This window comes from Anthonomus grandis, chromosome 1 (genome assembly GCF_022605725.1).
Source record: "Anthonomus grandis grandis chromosome 1, icAntGran1.3, whole genome shotgun sequence".
Taxonomy (NCBI): domain Eukaryota; kingdom Metazoa; phylum Arthropoda; class Insecta; order Coleoptera; family Curculionidae; genus Anthonomus; species Anthonomus grandis.
Window position 1 is genome coordinate 4,523,874 of NC_065546.1, and position 19,418 is coordinate 4,543,291.

Sequence of the window (19,418 nt, forward strand, 5' to 3'; positions counted from 1 at the left end):
TTTTTTCGGTAGATTGGAAAAAAAATCGGTAGATGTTAATATTGTCGTAATTTGATGCAAACAATTTTTTTTAAGTCATACTTATAGTCTGTGTTTTGTACAATAAATGAGACCCAACACATGATTTTTTAAAGAAAATTTATTTTTACCAAAAAAATTATACGAAATATTATATAATATATAAAAGTGTTACATAATATAATATACATGGGTACCTAAAGTATTACTTTAGCCTGCAATCGGCCATAACTTAATTTAAACTTTAATTAAATTATGGCCGACTTTTTAATTTAATTAAATACTTAATAATTAATACTCAATAATGAACTTAATACTTAAATCTCTGGTAGCCTTTAGCGCTAGCAGCATAACAAATTCGACTAGGTAATCTAGGTATATACCTATGTAGGTATTACTCTTTATATATAGTGCTGCTGTTCATACTGTCAATTAATTTTTTTTCTATAGTAAAGTCGAAACAATTTTTTTCTTCTATAAACTCTTTGGTATAAAGAAGAGAGGCGGAAGTATTCACATTTAAAGACGTCCTTTGGTAAGTTTTAATCAAATTAAATTGAGAAAATTTTCTTTCAACATTTGCTGTTGACACAGGCAAGCAAAGAATGCTTTTAACAAAATTAGTCAATGTCTTAAATGGTGCGGTTTCATCACCCATTTTAATGTCCTCAACCTGTCGCCAAAATATTATCACTTCCTTTGAAAATGTTTGAATTTCTGCTGTATTCCGCAGAAGGCTGACTGATTGTCTAAATTTTGTAAGTTACCAATATCAATTAAATTAGGAAATGCCGCAGCTATATTGACAATCGAAGAAGCAGATCCTGATTTGACTACTTGTGGGTCTATCACCCTAAGGTTTTCTAATATATTGTCTGTTAAAGGAAATCTTTCGAGTATTTGGGAACAACCTTCTATTTAAAAATCTAGACATCTTAGGCGAAAAAATAATAATTGTTCATTTAAAATACTTTCCGTTAAAATCGTCTGTTCAACATTTCCTCCCAAATATATATTTTCAATCGCCAAAAAATTCTCGGGATTTTTAAAGTTAATATTTTGAATAAGTGTATTTGTTATATAATCTGTAATATATCGCTTTAAAAAACAATAAAATATAGTTCTTAAAATGTTACTAATATTTGTATAAATAACATGGACTTTTGGTGACTCAGATTACATTTCCTTATTAAGGTTATTAAAAAAAGGTAATATAAAATCCAAAAATTGTAAAAATAATTTAGTGGTAGGATCTCTGAGTTTTGTTAGAATATTTTCAGCAGCCAGTAGATCTTTTTGACTTACTGCCTCTGTAAAAAAAAGTTTTAGGGCATTATATTGCTCAAGGATTCGGGATATCGCAGAATGCACGGAAAGCCAGCGGGTTTGTGGGGGATGTAAGATTTTGTGATCTTTTGTGACACAAAATTCTTGAAACTCTTTTAGGACTGCAGTTAAAATAATTATAAATATCACGTGTTAAGTCTTCAACAAATCGTGGTAATTTTTGGCAGGCGTAAGAGGCACACAAATGAAATGAGTGATAAATGCATCTCATAGTGTATAATGATGGAACATCTTTTTTTAACAATGCCATACTTGATTTATGTTGACCCATCATAACATTTGCAACATCCGACGCGAACCCTATCTCATGTTTTTTTTATAATTAATATTATTGCTCTGCATAAACTCAATAATATGATTATATAGTGAACTAGAGTCCGATGAAGAAACCTTTACCAACCCCAGAAAATCGTCCTTAATGGTATTATTTCGATAACTTCTGGCAACCATACAAAGAGTCTTTTCGCAGCTTCGGTCGGTCGATTCGTCGACTATCAATGAAAATTTATTTTTTTGAAGATGCTCACAGAGAATCTCGAACGCATGCTGCCCCAAAACATTTTTCACAATACCTGTTGTTTTGGTCCAGCCGCAAGCCAAACCTTGAGCCACTTTCGAGTCGGGGCAGATTTTTGTCACAATTTTCACTAAATGGTCCATTGTTGCAAACGGCAAATTATGTTCAGCGATAAACGCACATAATCTTATTTCTCCTAAAAGTTAAAATCAATTTTTTTAGCAAATTATATTAATTTTTAATGAAGCTATGTTTACCTTCTTTTATGTTTTCCTTTAGCTTTTTTTTCCCCTGGAACGGCACATGCAAACGAAGTTAAGGTTTTTTGTTTTAGAATAGCTTTCGCATTTTGTTCATGCCCCTTGATTTGGCTATGTTTAATTAAAGAATCTTTTCCACAACTAATATTAATATCCTTGTTACAGGGTTTGCAATATGCATAATTTCTGCCTTTTTTACTTTTACTCAACCATCCCTTAAAGTGGGGTAAATCTTCCCAACTTTCCTTATAATTTTGCATATATTTTGTTTTTTTCCTTTCTTTTGTAGAAGAACCAGGGTTTCTTCTCTCGTCGTCCGTATTATTATCACTTGACCCAGCGTCACTATTCATTTTAACGTTTAATTAAAAATTGAGAAAAATACACACACGAATCACCAATCAAACAATGAGAATAAATGAACCGCAGCGCAAAGGTTTTTACAAGCAAACGCCCGTTACAGGAAATCCCAAAAATCTTTATTCTGGGTTTCCCCGCAACGAGCGTTTATTATTTGTCCTAAAAATATCAACTCTAAATTCTAAACGTCACTTAAAATCAACGTTGGATGATATATCGAGTAGATTAGTAAATTCTAACCTACGTTATTATCTAGTGAGTTTATTTAATAAATCATTTACTTAATTTATGAGTATCAAGGTTCTAAATTTTAGCTAAAATATAAGTTTTTTTACACATGAAGTTTTAAAATATACGACTACGACTTTTCGGTAGAAATAAGGCTTAAGCACGACGCCCACTGAATCGGCACGGTCGGTACAATCGGCTGGATTTGCTTCACATGTATTTAAATGGGGCCGCGCGCACTGCACTGGGATTCTAAAATCACGACTCGACGCGATTACTCGATATGACTGATTCTAAATAAAATATTCAGTCGTGAGTGTCTTGCGGATTGCCTAGTTCTTAACGATTTGTCGACGACACGCTTGGATATATCGTATACACCAGACAATATAGCTTCTTCCTTTTTTAATACGTGCATAATGTAGCAGCATCCTTTGTTAAACGTATTTGTTTAATTTATTGTTTACCGATAGTCATACCAGGCATTTTTAGTTATTATATATATTATCTATGATACCAGGTTTTCATTAATATATCAAGAAGCTTTCTTAAACACAACAACTAATAGATTTAATTCGACCCTATTTTCCACAACCTTCTGTTAATAATAGAGGCAGAGGAAATAGAGTTACCATTGAATGGGCAGTTTTAGCACATATATCAAGATTTTATGCCACATATATTACCAAAGAAGCATTGGACAAGATTTTAAATTTGAAATTAGCGAAACTACTACAAGTCATTGGATCCATAAAATTACTGAAATTATTGACAATCACCTTGCTGGCCGATTCATTAATTTTTCAAATATAAGAGATTAGAGAAATTATTAAATTAACATTTATAGAGAGATCCAATTTCCCTGGTGTTCTAGGTCCTATTGATTGCAGACATGTTGCCATGTTGAAACGTTTAAACATACCAAAAGTGGATGAACACAACAAGTTTTTGTGATTTTCCATGAATTCAATTATGATTTTCCAATGGATAGTGATGGTTTTAAACGACAATTTTTTATTTTAAAGAAATAATATAGGCATATATTTAATTAAAAAAACACGAAGGCGAAAAAATTAACAAAATAAATGAAAACTCTTGTGTTTATCAAAAACAATTGACGCTTCCATCTGTCAAATATTAGGGAAAATAACAAATATATCCCAAGAAACCTAAATCAAATCGAATAAAACGAGTTTAGCCGACGATTGAAATTTAGAATCACCCTTGTCGTCACGACCGGGTCGCGATCGAATTCGAAGTCGTGATCGTATCGAGATCGAGTCGTGATTTTAGAATCCCAGCCCTGAGTCGATTCGGTACGTTCGGTCGGTTCGGTTTTCTCCGGCGACGATCTCATATTGTGAGGAGGGCAACTTTTGCCGATTGCACCGAAAGCCTGCGACTATTTTAGCATTTTTTTGCATAGAGTGAGGAACTGTTTCAAAGAATTTTAAAAACCGTTGATTTGATAAATATGTTAAACGAAATTTCAAGAAGCTGTTCGCAGTTTTAGAAATTGAATGATAAACAAGATACATATTATCATGATAATTTAAGGAAAGAAAACGCTTGGGAGGAGGTATCCAAATTAACTGGATGTTCTGGTAAGTGTCATTTATTATATCTTAAATCGGTGTTTTCGTTATTTACCGTTTATTAAGTTGGCATCATCAGGATTTTATAACTCAGTTTTAATTATCTGAGGATGCCAACTTGGTCGGCGAAATGTGCGAGTGTGAAAGTTCTGGTTTTGGTGTTAAGTCGTGTACAACTCTTACTTTGAATGTATGTTTTTACAAAAATACACAAAAAAGATAGCTTATTATATAGTTCACGCATTCAAATGCACGTTGGAATGTTATGTTATAATTTATTTTATTTGACTCTATACAGGGTGTCCCACAACGAATGCCGGCTATCTATATCTCGTAAAGTAGAGTTCAGAAACTTTTAAAATTTGACAGTATACCAACGTTGAGGTGCAATTCAGCTAAAATAATTTTGAGATGGCGCAAAAACCGGTTCTCGTAATAATACAACCATCCTCCTTAACTTATTTTCTAAATAGTGGGATATCAAAAAATTAAGAAGGCGGAGGCATGACACTATTCCAAATCACACTGAACATATTTTCATTCTAAAATATTTGAAAAATATTGCTTCGTCCTCCAGCAAATCATAAAAGAGATGATGATATTCTCCGAAATCTCTTAAAAAAATATGTACCCAAAATATCCTACGCTTTTCTACCGCTTCTACTTCAGCACAGCTTACTGCAATCATAACATCCTCTTCAGAATCTCAGAAACTACTAATTTTTTTTTAAAAACGCTTAAACGGGAGCTTAATCACAATTAATACTTCTATATGCTCGAATAGTCGAACCACTTTTAAACGACGTCGTCGTGTCTTCATTCTGCCGATTGTAGGTTTGTTCTCACAGCAGTAAGAAACAAGTTTTCGACAAATACACATGCGCAATAGAGTAAAATGCGTTCGCACAGGAACTTCTGATCGGTTTCAAATCAAAAGTTTGATGTTCTTACACAATTTTCTGATCGTCATCTGATAGTCAGACTTGTTTTCGGATTTATTTCAAGCAAAGTGTCAGAGCATTCGTGTAGCCAATCAACGCCGATCTTCGGAATATGAACATAACCTCTAAATTGTTGTTTGTATTTTGTCGTTTTGTATAGTCCTTGATATTCGTTTTGAAAATTGTATTTTATATTGTTGGATTAGTCTAAAAATAAACATTAAGGAAACAAGTGATTTTGAATCGTTGAAAGAATCTGATCAGAATTATGTTGATTCCGACACAGACTTTTAAAGAAGATTTAATTGAAGAACGGATAAAGCCCAAAAATCAAAACTATTTTCATGAAACTGTGTCCCAATTTAATAGAATAGAATTTCTCGACCATTTTAGAGTATGTCTTGAAATAGCAAATAATCACACAATCTTAAACTCTATTAATAATATACAGCTATTTCAAGGTTGTAGTATAATTTTTGTTTTGTTTATGTTTTATTTATTTTCCCATTTCCCACTGGCATAAAAAAGTGAGGTTATTTTTCTTCTCGACTCAACCCGTATTTGATGTTCGCACAGACGGTTTCAAATCGATCAGAAGTTGTAATATTTTACACATGCGCATCAAGAATGGTTTGGAAACAGTTTCAAACTTGTAAGAAATTTGCAGTGAGAACAAACCTTGTATGAGCGCTAGCTACCGACTGAACGGACCGAACGTGCCGATCCGATTCAGTGGGCGCCCTCCTTTAAATCGGTATATCGGTAGACTTGTGTTGATATCGGTAGATCTACCGAAAAATCGGTAGATCTGGCAGCATTGCATATGTCACAAGCTGACAGCTGCAACTGCCCAAAGGCAAATCTATATGATAATGATTGGCGATCTTAACGGAATTGTTTAAATATGGACACGTAAAAAGAATATAACCCGTATTTAACTCTTAGTTCAGCACTATCAAAATAAAAAACAGCAGGTTAGAAACTCTTACGAGCTTATAGAGTCTATATCCATTTAAAATTAAATTGGGGCATTTATTTGGCACCGCGTGCTCTGAACGGGACCTTAGTCACTTCCATTGCGTAAAATGTCAAGTTTTGTTGAATTCCGCCGCGCTTACTACGATGTCGAATTATGCGTAGAGTTTTTTTGTAGTCGAGTTTTGCATCAACTTTTGTCATTTATAATTTTGATTGTGCCATAGTAACCACCAGTTTAAGTAAGTTTCAATTAAGAGGACTAATTAAAATATTATTTATTCTATATTATTTATTATTCGCATTGATATTGAGAACAAATTTTCAAACATTTTTATTTACAATTTCTTTATTAAATTTTCATTGCTTAAATAAGAAATTTATCATGAGATTAGAATAAATATAGTCATGTCGAAAGCCTTAATTAAAATTATTATTTTGCTTTTAAATTTAACGTTAATTGTGTTCATAATTATTAATAAGCTTTTTAATATTTGCAATCAACTAAATAATTTTCCTTTTGATCCGCGGTTACCATTGCATAATGCACGGATTATCTATCGTTCCTTAAAATTACCAAATTATATTTATCTTTATATTTTCACCTGCTTGGAGGTAGTACTTATAGTTTAAGAAACCGATAAAAAAAAACATTTCGACGCAAATTTGACAGTTCATCATATCCGCGTTCGAAATAGCCACAATAGGGCCATCTTAAAGAATAATCGTCGCCATCTTGGAAAAGTGCGCTAGTGTTAATTTTTTTAATAATCATCGTGAAAGTTCACAATTTCATTTGATATCTAAAATATTCATGCACCTTCATACAGACTAAACGGTTTAATAAATAACCTGTAAAAGAAAACCCATATAAGAACTAAAAAAGCCTAATATAGTCGGTGAGTGGTAGAAAAATGAATATTACAATTAATTACAAGTACAATTGAGTAATGAAATATATACTGACGGAAAGTGTTGGATCCAAAAATAAAGTAGCGATATCCTAAAAGTTGTATATACAGGGTGGCTCCAAAACGTCTTTACTAAACTTCACCACATTTTCGGGAGATAAATAGGCCGATTTAAACAATAAAAATCGATTTTTTTTAAATTTATGCATTTTTTTTATGTATTACTTTAAAAATTTGTATCCAAAGGTGTTTTTTTGGGATGCAAATCCAAATATGCACATACTACCACCTAGACATAACTTTCATTAAACTCAATAAAAAAAGAGATTCTTATAGTATCTACGGAAATTGTTCAGCCAAATTATTTCATAAGTTAATTGCAGTAAAGAAACTATATATAGGATGGCAGCATTACCCAGGATTTGAAGATATAAGTGTACCCAGATGTTTTAAATGCCAAGGATTTTTTCACAAAAATACGGAATGTCCGAATGAGGTATTTTATGAGTATTGTTCGGAGAAACACGCAGTTAAGGAGTGCCCAAAAAACCAAAAAAAATACATCAATTGTATTCATGCAAACGCAAAGTTTAATTTGGAGCACAATATAAATCATGCCGCAAACGACAAAACTTGTCCGTCTTTTGAACATCAAATCACGCTTTTGAAAAACAAAATTGACTATGATGGAAGTTATGGCGAATAATACGCAAGAGGTAGAAGTGCTACAAGAACTGGACGTTTTAGATAATGCGGATCAACAAAGTACGGACTGTGATTATGTAAGCAAAAAAATTAACATAGGTTCCAAACTCTTAAATATCATTCATTTTAACATAAGAAGTTTAAAAAAAAACTTTGATCAAATGATAGTTTTTCTACAAACATATAATGTAATATCCTGCGACATTATTGTTTTGGGTGAATCATGGCAATTGGTTGGTAATGAATTTAATATAGAGGGCTTTAAAATGTATTATAATGAGGGAGACTGTAACCAGAATGATGGGGTGGTTGTTTATATAAAAAATAATTTAAACATAAACAAAGTAGAAAATATAAAACTAATTAGGTCGGGAATTACTTTGATTAGGATAACTTTAGCTATAACTGACATACAATATGGCATAACGTGTATATATAGACCTTCCTTGACGGTAGTATCGTCTTTTCTTGATGACCTGGAAAATTATTTATTACGTGAATGTAATCAGCAAACAGAAATACTTCTGGGAGATATAAACATAAATATTCTATCTGAAAATTCAGCTGATACAAATAACTACCCAGCTCTCTTGATGTCTTACGGATTCTACTCCCTTATAACTGGTCCTACACGGGTCACATTAACATCAAGGGCCTGTATTGACCACATTTTCCTTAAAAAAAATTTTTGGAAAACAAAAATAAACATCTTTCTTTTATTTTGTAAACTGACGTCACCGATCACTATCCTGTGTTGCTTAATTTTGCTAGAGACGAGGTTCGGGCAGGTAATGTTTCCAATAATATAAAAATTAAAATTATAAAAATTTTAAACAATGAGAAGGCAAAAGATTTACTTATAAAACAAAATTGGGAAAACACTATCTTAAATATTAATGATGTCGAAATTGCAACCAAAATTTTTTATAGTGTTGTCAAACATATTATACAAAGCTCTGAAGAGACAAAAATATTAAAACAAAAAATAATTAAAAAAATAAAACCTTGGATAACTGCTGCTATTATATGTTCAATAAAAAATAGGGACAAAATGAAAAGAAAATTGAATAAAAATTATAGTTTGGAAAAAGAACAGCAATATAAAACATACAGAAACTCATTGGGTAAAATAATAAATAAATGTAAAAATGACTATTACAAAACAAACATTGATGAATCTAAGAATAATATGAGTAAAATGTATAAAGTTATAAATGAGGTTGCAAATCAAATTACTACTGAAGGAAATAACATAATAAAAATAAAAAATAATAACAAAGAATTTTCAAATAACAAAGACATGGCAAACTTTTGTTATCGGTATTTTATAAACGTAGGAGTAAATATGCAAAATCAAATAAAAAAACCAAAAAAAAACAATTCAAAATTAATCATAACAGTGTATCTTCAATGTTTCTAAAACCAACTAATAGGAATGAAATAATTAAACATATTTTTTTGTTAAAAAACAATTACGCGCCTGGGATAGATACTATTAGCTCAAAATTTATAAAAAAATTTAATATTTACCTTATTGAACCATTGGTTCACATTATCAACCTAATATTTAAAACAGGAACAGTACCTACTCAATTTAAAGTATCAATAATCACTCCAATATATAAATCAGGTGATAAATGTGAAATATGTAACTATCGTCCTATAAGTGCGATCAATAATTTTTCCAAGCTCTTCGAAAAATGTTTGAAAGATAGACTTATTGACTATTCACAAAAAAATAACGTAATAACACAAAATCAGTTTGGTTTCATTGGGGGGGCTCAGCACATGTTGCTGCGAATTAACAAAGCGAGTGAATCAGGCTTTTGATGGTGATAGAAAGTGTTTGGCAGTGTTTCTGGACCTAGCAAGGGCCTTTGACACTGTACCGCATGAGCTTTTGCTAGATACTTTAAGATCTTATGGTATTAGAGGTCCAGTGTCAAGGGCCTTTGAAAGTTACTTGGGGGACAGAAAACAGTCTTTAAAAATAAATAATGAGATTAGTGAACCATCTTATATAAAAATTGGAATTCCACAAGGAACAGTTATTGGACCTATACTTTTTATAACTTATATTAACGCTCTTACCAATCTTAAAATTCATGGTGGGTCACTGATATTATATGCAGATGACACGGTTGCGGTGTTTCACGGAATTTCTTGGGGAGACACAAAAAAAACTGCAGAACTTGGTCTAGCAACAGTCAAGAACTGGCTGGATTCTTTTAAATTAAGTCTCAATAGTCAAAAAACAAACTATATTGCATTTTCTATAACAGCTGCTAATCATGTTTCATTTACTAAATATCCGGGTATCATTGTGAATCAACATTTAAAATGGGACCAACACATTCTAAAATTAACACAAAACATCCGTAAACTTATTTATCGATTTCATATTTTGAGAAATATTTTAAATGAAAAATTACTAATTTTAATTTATAAATCCTTGGTTGAGTCCTTGTTAAGGTATGGGGTGATTGTCTGGGGAGGTCTATACAAGAATTGTTTAAAACAACTTAATATAGTACAAAACTTTATTTTAAAAGTTATATACAAAAAACAAAAAAGATTTCCTACACAACAATTATATTCTGAAGAAATTTTTAATATACGCTCAATTTACATATTGTCAACATGCATTTATACACATAAATCAGAAAAATTAAGAATTATGTTAGTCATTCTTACACAACCCGAAATAATATAAACAGACACCTAAAAATACCAAACATAAAAAAAAACTATAGGGCAACGATCTTTAGGATACTTGTCCCCGAAATTTTATAACATCTTACCAAACAGCGTAAAAAATATATATAATATTAAAAACTTTAGTAAGGTCTGTAGAAAATTTATTTATTCAAATATAGATAAATTTAATTTTTTTTAAATAGTTTTGGGAAGGGAGACTTTATTGGAGAATTTTTGTTTAGTTGTAGATTATGGTTAGTTATATTTTATATTATTACTAAAATTTTGTGATTTCTCAGCATACACAAACAGATGTTACAACATCTAGGTGTATGTTAAAGACAATGACTGTTAACTATTATTATTGAGTATAATTAAGTAAAAAAAAATGTTGTTATAATATAACCAAAATGATTAATAAATTTGAATTTGAATTTGAACTTTCAGTGTGGCCATCTGATCAGAGGGCTTTTCACACTTTGCTTCTGGTTGGTTGGTTTAAAATATCCAAAATTTTTGTTAGGTTCATACTCAATGCAGTTTTCGCGATAATTCGGTTTTTAGATATACGAGAGAGTATTTTCAAATATTTTAAATAAAATAAATTAATTGTTTTATTTCAGCCCAAGATTAATTTATTAAACGGTAGGGATTTTTAAAATGTTGTTAAAAATCCCCATTTTCACGAATAAAAAGATTTACACGTCTAAGGAAATTAAAATATCTCTTTGCATAACTTCTCCATAAGCTCGAATATTATTTTTTATTTATTTATGTTATTTATTTCCTGTGCACGTTCTAATTTTAATGGAACAACTATTTTTTTATTAAATTTTAAAGTAATCGCATTTTACACCTATAAGAAAAGAAAATATGCTTTGAGTCCTTTTTATAGCTTCATAAATCATAAATGAATTTTTTCTACTACCGTGCGTAAAGTGCTCACTTTACACACTTCCAAGGGTGTGTAAAGTTTCACTTTTTAGTCACTTTTCAAGACTTTTTTTAGGCACTAATGCGTAAAATGTAATTTGTTTGATTTGACCTTTATTTGCCATTTAATTTATAGTTTATCAACCAATGTTTTGACGTTTTTTTTTACCGTAAAGTCGTTTAAGTGCTTAAATTAATTTGATATTTTTGATGTTTTCTTCGGTAGTACAAAAAATTTTATAGGTTACAAAAGTGTGTAAAATCCCTTTTTTATTCATGGGAATTTTCAAGTTTCCCATTCATCAACATAGGATCATTTTACACACTTGTTACATAAATAACTATTTTATTGCTTTCTTCATTTGTCATGACAGCGGTACAATCTACCAATGTAGAATATACGATATACATATATGTTACGAGTGTTTGGTTATTACCAAGGCAATTGTCGAGAATCGGTAAGGTGTACTCTGATAGGCTTCTAAGTGGTCGTGTTTTAAGTTATCCAACTTTTTCCAAGAATGGTCGCTTAGCTCCCAATATCGCCGATTATGGAAGGAAGCATTTTGTGAACTTGAACAACAAATTCTAAAACGTATTGAGGAATAAGAGAATAAACGTGAAAATGGGAGTATCCAAAAATGTTGTTAATACAATAATCAGAGAACAGTGTTGTTGAAAGAAGCCAGTTCAAAATCTCTTACTCCAATATTCTGCAATGCGCCTAATTTTTTGTAATTTTATTCATGTATAAGGAGAAAAAGTTTAGAAAAAATATTCCGAGGAATTCATAATTTTATTAAAAGGGATTCATAATTTTCATAATAATCACATACATTGTCGGGTGCGTATTAATGTAAAACTACCCGTCGTACAAGGTACGCGGTTCGGTTCAATAATAAAAAAACCAAATACTTTAACTAATTTATATTATTAGACAAAAATCAGGCAGTTTAAATTGGTTAAAGACATGTAGTTTTACATTAATACACACCCGAAATTTGGTGACCGTGTCAGGACAGGCAGTTTTGAGTCGTGTGTATCTACAGGGTGAAAGTTTTTGGCTTTTTATTATACAAACCGAACCGCGTATGGTGTACGACGGGTAGTTTTACATTAATACGCACCCGACGTATATGTTTAATTAAATAAATAAGACAATGCAAGTTCGACAAGATGTTTTCACTGTACCATTGTCTACCACCTTCAAAAACTTAAAGAAAATCCACATGCAGTAAGAAAGCACCATTTTCAATACGAATTTAACCTTAATGTATGGCTGGTATAATTGACAATGGCATTGGTCCTACAATTCCTCCAAGATTAACGGAATAGATTTATCATCAGCATCTACAAAACACTTTGCCATATTCATTGGAGACTGAAAATCCTCTTCAGCTTCACAGAGATATATGGTCGGTACTCAAATAAGTTGGTAGGTAGAGGTAATCCTGCCCCCTCAAATTGATTTGTTACCGCGTTCTCCATATTTTATTCCTTGATTTTTTTTTCTGGGGACATATCAAGTCCATGGTATACAAGACAACGGTGGAAAATGAAGAGGAACTGTGGTAACGCATTTTATGCATAAGACGCAACAGATAATCTTCGAGCTAATGCAGAGAGTTCATTTTAATTTTCTTAGGCGTGTAAATCTTTGTGTTCGTGAACATTGGGAACATTTTTAAAAATTGTTATCGAATCTCTATTGTTTAACAGATTAATATCAGACATGGAACATCTAAAAACCGAATTATCGCGAAAACGGTTAATTTACATGTTTTTATTAATAAGGCCTTTTTCTATTTAAAATTAATAAGGAAATTATTATTTTTTTAACAAGAAAGTATGAAAACACACTGAAGAAAGTTACTGATGGTGACAGTGAAATGGTGTGCATATTTGGATTTCGCATACCAAAAAATTCCTTAAAACTATTTTTTAAATAAGTATGTTAAAAAATGTTCATAAATTAAAAAAGAATCGATTTTCATTTCCTGTGTTTATCGTCGGAACTGGAGCAATTTCGGACTAAGATAAGTTGCTTTAAATCGGCCTATTTTGATCTCAGGACTTTGTAAAGACCTTTGGGAGCAACCCTGTATAATCCGCCGCCACTTTCTTTTTATTTTCAAAACTTATTTAAATCTGCTTCTGAATATTCATAAGATACAACATTCCTATTCAACAAAAGAAAAATATATCTCTATATTATTTACCTATATTTTCCTTTTTTACCATTTTTTATTAAATGAAAATTTCTATTTATATTTAAATTATATTCAATTTTTGCATATTATTTCAGTGATATTCTTCCTACTTGAATCATCACTAGGTCTCCTTTTCGCCTAAATTTTACTTTTTTATTGCCTTTTTTTTTAATTCCTAGATGGACTAATTCATGTGCTGACGCTGCACTTGGAATATTCCTCATACTTAATACTTAATAATGTGTAAAGCAATGTTCTTAGAATATGTTTAAAGTTAGTTGAGGCTTATCAATTTACAAATTCAGTTTTTAGTGCAACCGAGATATATAAATATTATGAGAATATCCTATGGGCATTTAAAATATAAAATTTGATCTACAGCAAAAAAGCTCTTTCTTAAAAATAAATAAAAAAAATTGTTAAACCAAATTATATACCGGAATATCGTAGATAAGGTAGAAACAAATAATATAATCCATATTTGGTTTATAAGTTGATTTATGATAATATCTCAATAATAAGTTTTAACTGAACAACACCCAGAACATATAAGGATATTCGAATTTTCATATGAAATGATCTTATCCTATTTAATTGCCCAGTACTACTATACACTTTTATTTGTAAAGCAATACAGACAAAACACAAATGGTAAAATATTTGTTTCTTTGTTCTGTTTTCATTTCTACAATTCTCCCTTTTAATTCTTGCAAAACAGTAATTACTGATATATTATTTCACAATTTGTTTATTTATAGATATGTATCAAGGTAATCACCAACCATCTGTATTCACAAATAAGATTCAACAAAACATGGGTCCAAACGATGGGATTAGAATCCATGTAAGTATTTATTTGATATAGAAAATGCATAAACAAGGCTTACGGCAAAGATATCACTAAACTATATGACGTAGAGCAAAAAGCGGTGGAAGCTATCGTCTGCATAGCACCTGAGCCCTTAAATCAGGTTTCTTGAACGATGCCTACGGAAAATCGGGCGAAATTCCGTATTATTCAGGCCTTGTTGTGGCATGCGGGGCACTGTCAGAATCGACCCACTTTCCCTTGCTTCTCGTTGGACTTCTTATGAAGAAAAAAAAATAAGAAAAAAGCTAAAGACCCTATCGTGGCGGGAAATAGTCACGATCCTCTTTTAGAGGAACCTTCGGGGGTGACATATTACAGGTACACCTGCAGAGGACGTTATGAACTCTGCAATGGAGGTGAACCCGAAGGCGTATTTACCAACCCTAACCATATGATGTAAATAGCTCCGCACGGGAGAGGGGAGCTATTTACATCTGTGCCCTAACCCGCTACGGTGCTAACCGATTCCGATTATGGCCGAACGAATGTACAAACCATATCCCGACACAGTTCACTCGTACTGCAGGGAGTTAGGATCAGGAGATTAGTCAACTGCGTTGAATTTCCAATCTAATATTATAATGGCCGCTTTCGCAGCACTAATTTAAGAACGTTTAGGAACAAAACAAATTAAAGGCAAAATCACATAGACTGCTGACTGAGAGACAATATATAGGGAATTTTAAATTCGTCCTTCACTAATGGGTTCTCGGTAACCATAGAAGATACGAAGATGGTTAAATTTGGGCAAAGTTGCGCATTTCTGAGCTCAAAAATATGCCTTTGAAAAAATTAAAAACTCCCGATTGGTTCCGAAAATAATCGTGAAAAATCGAAATTTTAAAAATGTATTTTACTTTTTTCTGAGCTTATTATCTATCGGATTTTAAAATAATTTACACTTTTGCATTTTCACTTTTTCCTTGCTTCATGGTGGCGGAATCTGTTTGAAGTATGGTAAAGTGTAAAAATGTTTGTAAGGCTAAAAAACTAGGTCGGTGGTCTACGAGCTCTATCTAGTAATAAAAATAAATGTGAAACAAATTTTTTATATTTTAATTACACACTTGTATAGGTTAAAATTCCGTTTAAAAATTTAATACATTTCTGATACGTTTGCAAATATCAAGAAAAAAAAACGACATTTTAAAAATTCGATTTTATTTTTTTCTAAGATTATTTTTTATCCGAGTTTAAAATAATTTACACTTTTGCATTGCCACTTTTTCCGTGCTATATGGTGGTTTTCAATAAAGCGTTTCATCTTTTGCCGACCATCATTAACTTTGTTTTTTCTTATGGGCGCCATATTGGATTTTTACATTTTTAAAAGGTAGTTTTAGAGTAAAAGTAGCTTTTTATTGATTTATTACACTTGCATTTCGGAAAAGCGGTTTGGGTACTTCCCATAAGAACCCCATAAGAGCGAGAGGAAAAAAACTACACATCTGATATGCACGTGCGATACATCGATGAAAAGGTATTAAAAAGGACTTTCTAAAAATGCAAGAATCTAATATGGCGTCCATAAGAAAAACCAAAAGTTGATGATGGACGGCAAAAGATGAAACGCCTTTTTAAAAAACTAAAAACACCACCATGTAGCATGGAAAAACTAGCAATGCAATCAAAAGTGCAAATTATTTTAAAATCAGATAAAAAATAAGCTTAGAAAAAAATAAAATAATTTTTTCAAAATTTCGGTTTTTTCCGAATATTTCCGAACGTATCCGGATTTTTTAAAATTTTTAATTGGAATTTTAATAAACATCAAATTACGCAACTTTTCCATAATTTAACCGAAACCGACCCTGTATGTCTTACCGTTTCCAAGATCCCAATGATGAGGGTCGAATTTGGGCCACCTTGTACATACATATACATATACCTAAACTAAATTAAACAAAATCGCCTTAATTGTCTTGAGACAAAATATTAGCACTACAAAATTTTGTAGAAAAATTAATGTGGCTTGGCATTGGATATATTTAAAGATACACTTAACCCAAGTTTGCGTTTTCGTTTTTTTATTTTGTATATCGACTTTGCTCAAATCGATATCTGATAAGTCGTCAAACGAAAATAGTTGTTTTATAACTTCCATTTTTTATGCAATACACTTAACACAACACTTTATGAATACTTTAAAGTACGCCACGAAAAAAAACAACAGTTTAAAAATGTTAGGGTAGGATGAAACTGAAAATTTTATGTCATAATCATCATAAAAAACAAAGCACGGTGTTACGAATCCTAACTTCGTACAGGTACCAGAGAACTGCATCGGGATATGGTTTGTAAATGTCGCTGTCGGCCATAGTCGGAATCGGTTAGCACTGTAACGGGTTAGCGTTGGTAAATACGCAACCCGGAGATAACGGCCGAGAGGGGGGCTGAAACCTCTTTAACTCGGACGCCAGAAGTTAAGGACCAGCGAAGAGTGGCGGGACGTTCCCCGGGTCATCACAACGTCAGGGTGGCTGTTCTGTAATTTTGGAGGAAGTCACACTTCCTCCTGAGAGACGGGATCTCACATCACGTTCCTCTCCCTAGGTATAAAAATTAGTATTCTGTAATAGCAGTGACCGTGTGGTGAACGATCATCACGATCATGTAATTCTTACAGCGTCGCCAGATTCTCGACCATTAGAATACGCGCGTTCATACGTTCGACGCGCCGCTGACCTGACAAGGATTTTGACATTTAACGTACCGGATGCCGGGTATTTATCATTTATTTTTTTGTACAACGGATTAAAAGACATTAATAATTGTCTGTGTTAGTGCTACCACTTTAATAAATTAGAAATTAGATAGAAGTAGTATGTGGTGAAACATTAGGGTAAATAAAAACAGTTTTATATATACCTTTAATTTTTAGTCTTGGCAAGATTTAAAGAAAAACATAAAGGCAAAAAATCCATAAATAAAAGCAAAATCCATATTATGGTTATTATTATACATAATAATAATAATCGGAGGGATTTTTTTATAATCAGAACTAACAAACCAAACAAAACAACGCTATTTTTTTTTGGATTTTCATCACCTTTCTCGGAAGTTAGGTTAGGATACCCTTCTCCTTCACAATTTAGCAGTAGAAGTGTGATCACGCATTTTTCGCACGATGTGAGCGCTCCCCTGTTTACAGAATAAACTTTTAATCATTTTCGAGTGCTCACTCTCGCCTGAGCTGAGGTGAGCCCGAGAACTGAGCTCCGCCCACTTCTCGTGTGAATGTTGTTTCACGCATTTACAGAATAGCCGTCCAGGAGTCTTTAGAAGTATGAGCGAGCGTGACGCCTCTGAGAAATGTAAGAATCTCAATGATGCCACGACCACCCTCAGAAGGAAACTAAACGGGGCATTACGCAAACGCCTAGTTAGCTTAGGGCCGAAGGCAAGGACTATGACAACTGGGAGCTATATCGTAGGGCTTCTATAAACTACAATAGGACTATACGCAAAGCTAAGACAAATTCAAGAGAAGGTTTTGCGAGGACGTCAATGAAATGCCTCGCAGTGCAAGAATCTACAAAGTGTTTTTAAGGAAATATGAATAGGAGCTGGAGTGAATAAAACGCCCCGATGGCACTTTCATAGAAAGCAGACGAGAGACGCTTGAGGTCCTGGCACAAACACACTTTCCCGGGTCCGACCCCCGCTGACCATCCAAAGAAAACTTGCTTTTTATCAGAACCATACTCTCGCCCAGTGTTGCTAAATGTGCTCTTAAATGATTTCAGCTCTTTAAATAACCAGGAGGGGGCTGAATCTATTCATAACTGCTTTAACTTGGGTTGGACTTTTAAGCCACCTGTCAACACTACCTAGAGCCAGCCTAGCATGGAGGTACCTTCCAACGTGCTGGAAAGCGACCAGATACATACGGAAAGCCGGGCGACCAATTGCCGAGAAATCTTGCGCTCGGGTCAATAAGCCTGATATCCTTTCTGTACATGATCCTGGAAAAGGTCATCGACGAACACATCAGAGATGTGGCGCTGGAGAAACGCCCCGCTCAATATCTCCCAATACTCCTACCAGGCAGATAAATCAATAGACTTAGCTCTGAAAAATCTCATAACGAGCATCAGCAACTCGCTGAAACAAAAGAGGCTTTCAACAATGCACTGTCCCGCTCACTGTATGACTCGACAGCAGCAAGACTTTTTGCTGCTCTTATCTAACACTGAATCAAAGCTGCTAAATGACAGAAGAATAACGCCCACCTTACAGGGCAAACGTGTGTACTTTTATGTGTGTAAACGTGTGTTATCTCCTCTCTTGTGGTCGCTACTCGTTTATGACTTGTTGGCCATAATTCGACTGTGGGAGGTCGAAGTCCAAGCTTACGCAGATGATCTGACGATCCTGTTAAAAGTAAAAAATGAGAAGTGCTGAATATCAGTCTAAAATGGCGCGAGAGGGAGAAAATGATCCCCAACTCCTCTGAAATAAAGTAGTTCCTGTGCAGCTGCGTTGATTAAAAGGCTAGTAGGCCTTTCTGGCTTCTTGATTATGCGGGGATGGGGGACAGATAGCTCGAGGAAAACGACTTAGTTTGTTTGACAAATGTATTGTGTCGCCTTAGGCTGTACAAAGGGCTTTACCGCAAAAGGCCAAGGATAGTACAGGGTGTAACTTTGACCATTGGTTTTCAGCTGAGGGGCGTTATCAACAATAAACATACCTAAATTTAGAAATAGTCTTAAATCCAACCCTTTGGATAACTATGTCCCGGAATTCCCCGGAACCTAGCTATCCGAGCCAACTCTTCCCTTAGGTAAGGATACCGACTGATTAACTTGCAGATAATTTATCGGTTCCCGCAAAGGGTAGAGTTATCC

At 32.9% G+C, this 19,418-nt stretch overlaps 1 protein-coding gene and 1 pseudogene across 3 annotated transcripts in view; one reads left to right on the forward strand and one right to left on the reverse strand.

Moving 5' to 3' along the window:
* Positions 1-228: 228 nt before the first annotated feature.
* On the reverse strand, positions 229-1,639 carry LOC126741937 (uncharacterized; annotated as a pseudogene).
* Positions 1,640-6,337: 4,698 nt separating this feature from the next.
* The window catches only part of LOC126735762 (hybrid signal transduction histidine kinase D-like), a 40,177-nt gene continuing 27,096 nt past the window's right edge, over positions 6,338-19,418 (forward strand). For 2 of the 3 annotated variants that reach the window (XM_050439862.1, XM_050439877.1), the window contains exon 1: positions 6,338-6,483. Coding sequence is in view for 1 of the 3 variants with exons in the window: in XM_050439867.1 (XP_050295824.1) it covers positions 14,458-14,541 (84 nt within the window). In the remaining 2 variants the exon portion in view is untranslated. Of the gene's footprint in view, positions 6,484-14,455; positions 14,542-19,418 lie in introns of all 3 variants that reach the window. The other variant, XM_050439867.1, reaches the window with a different exon arrangement.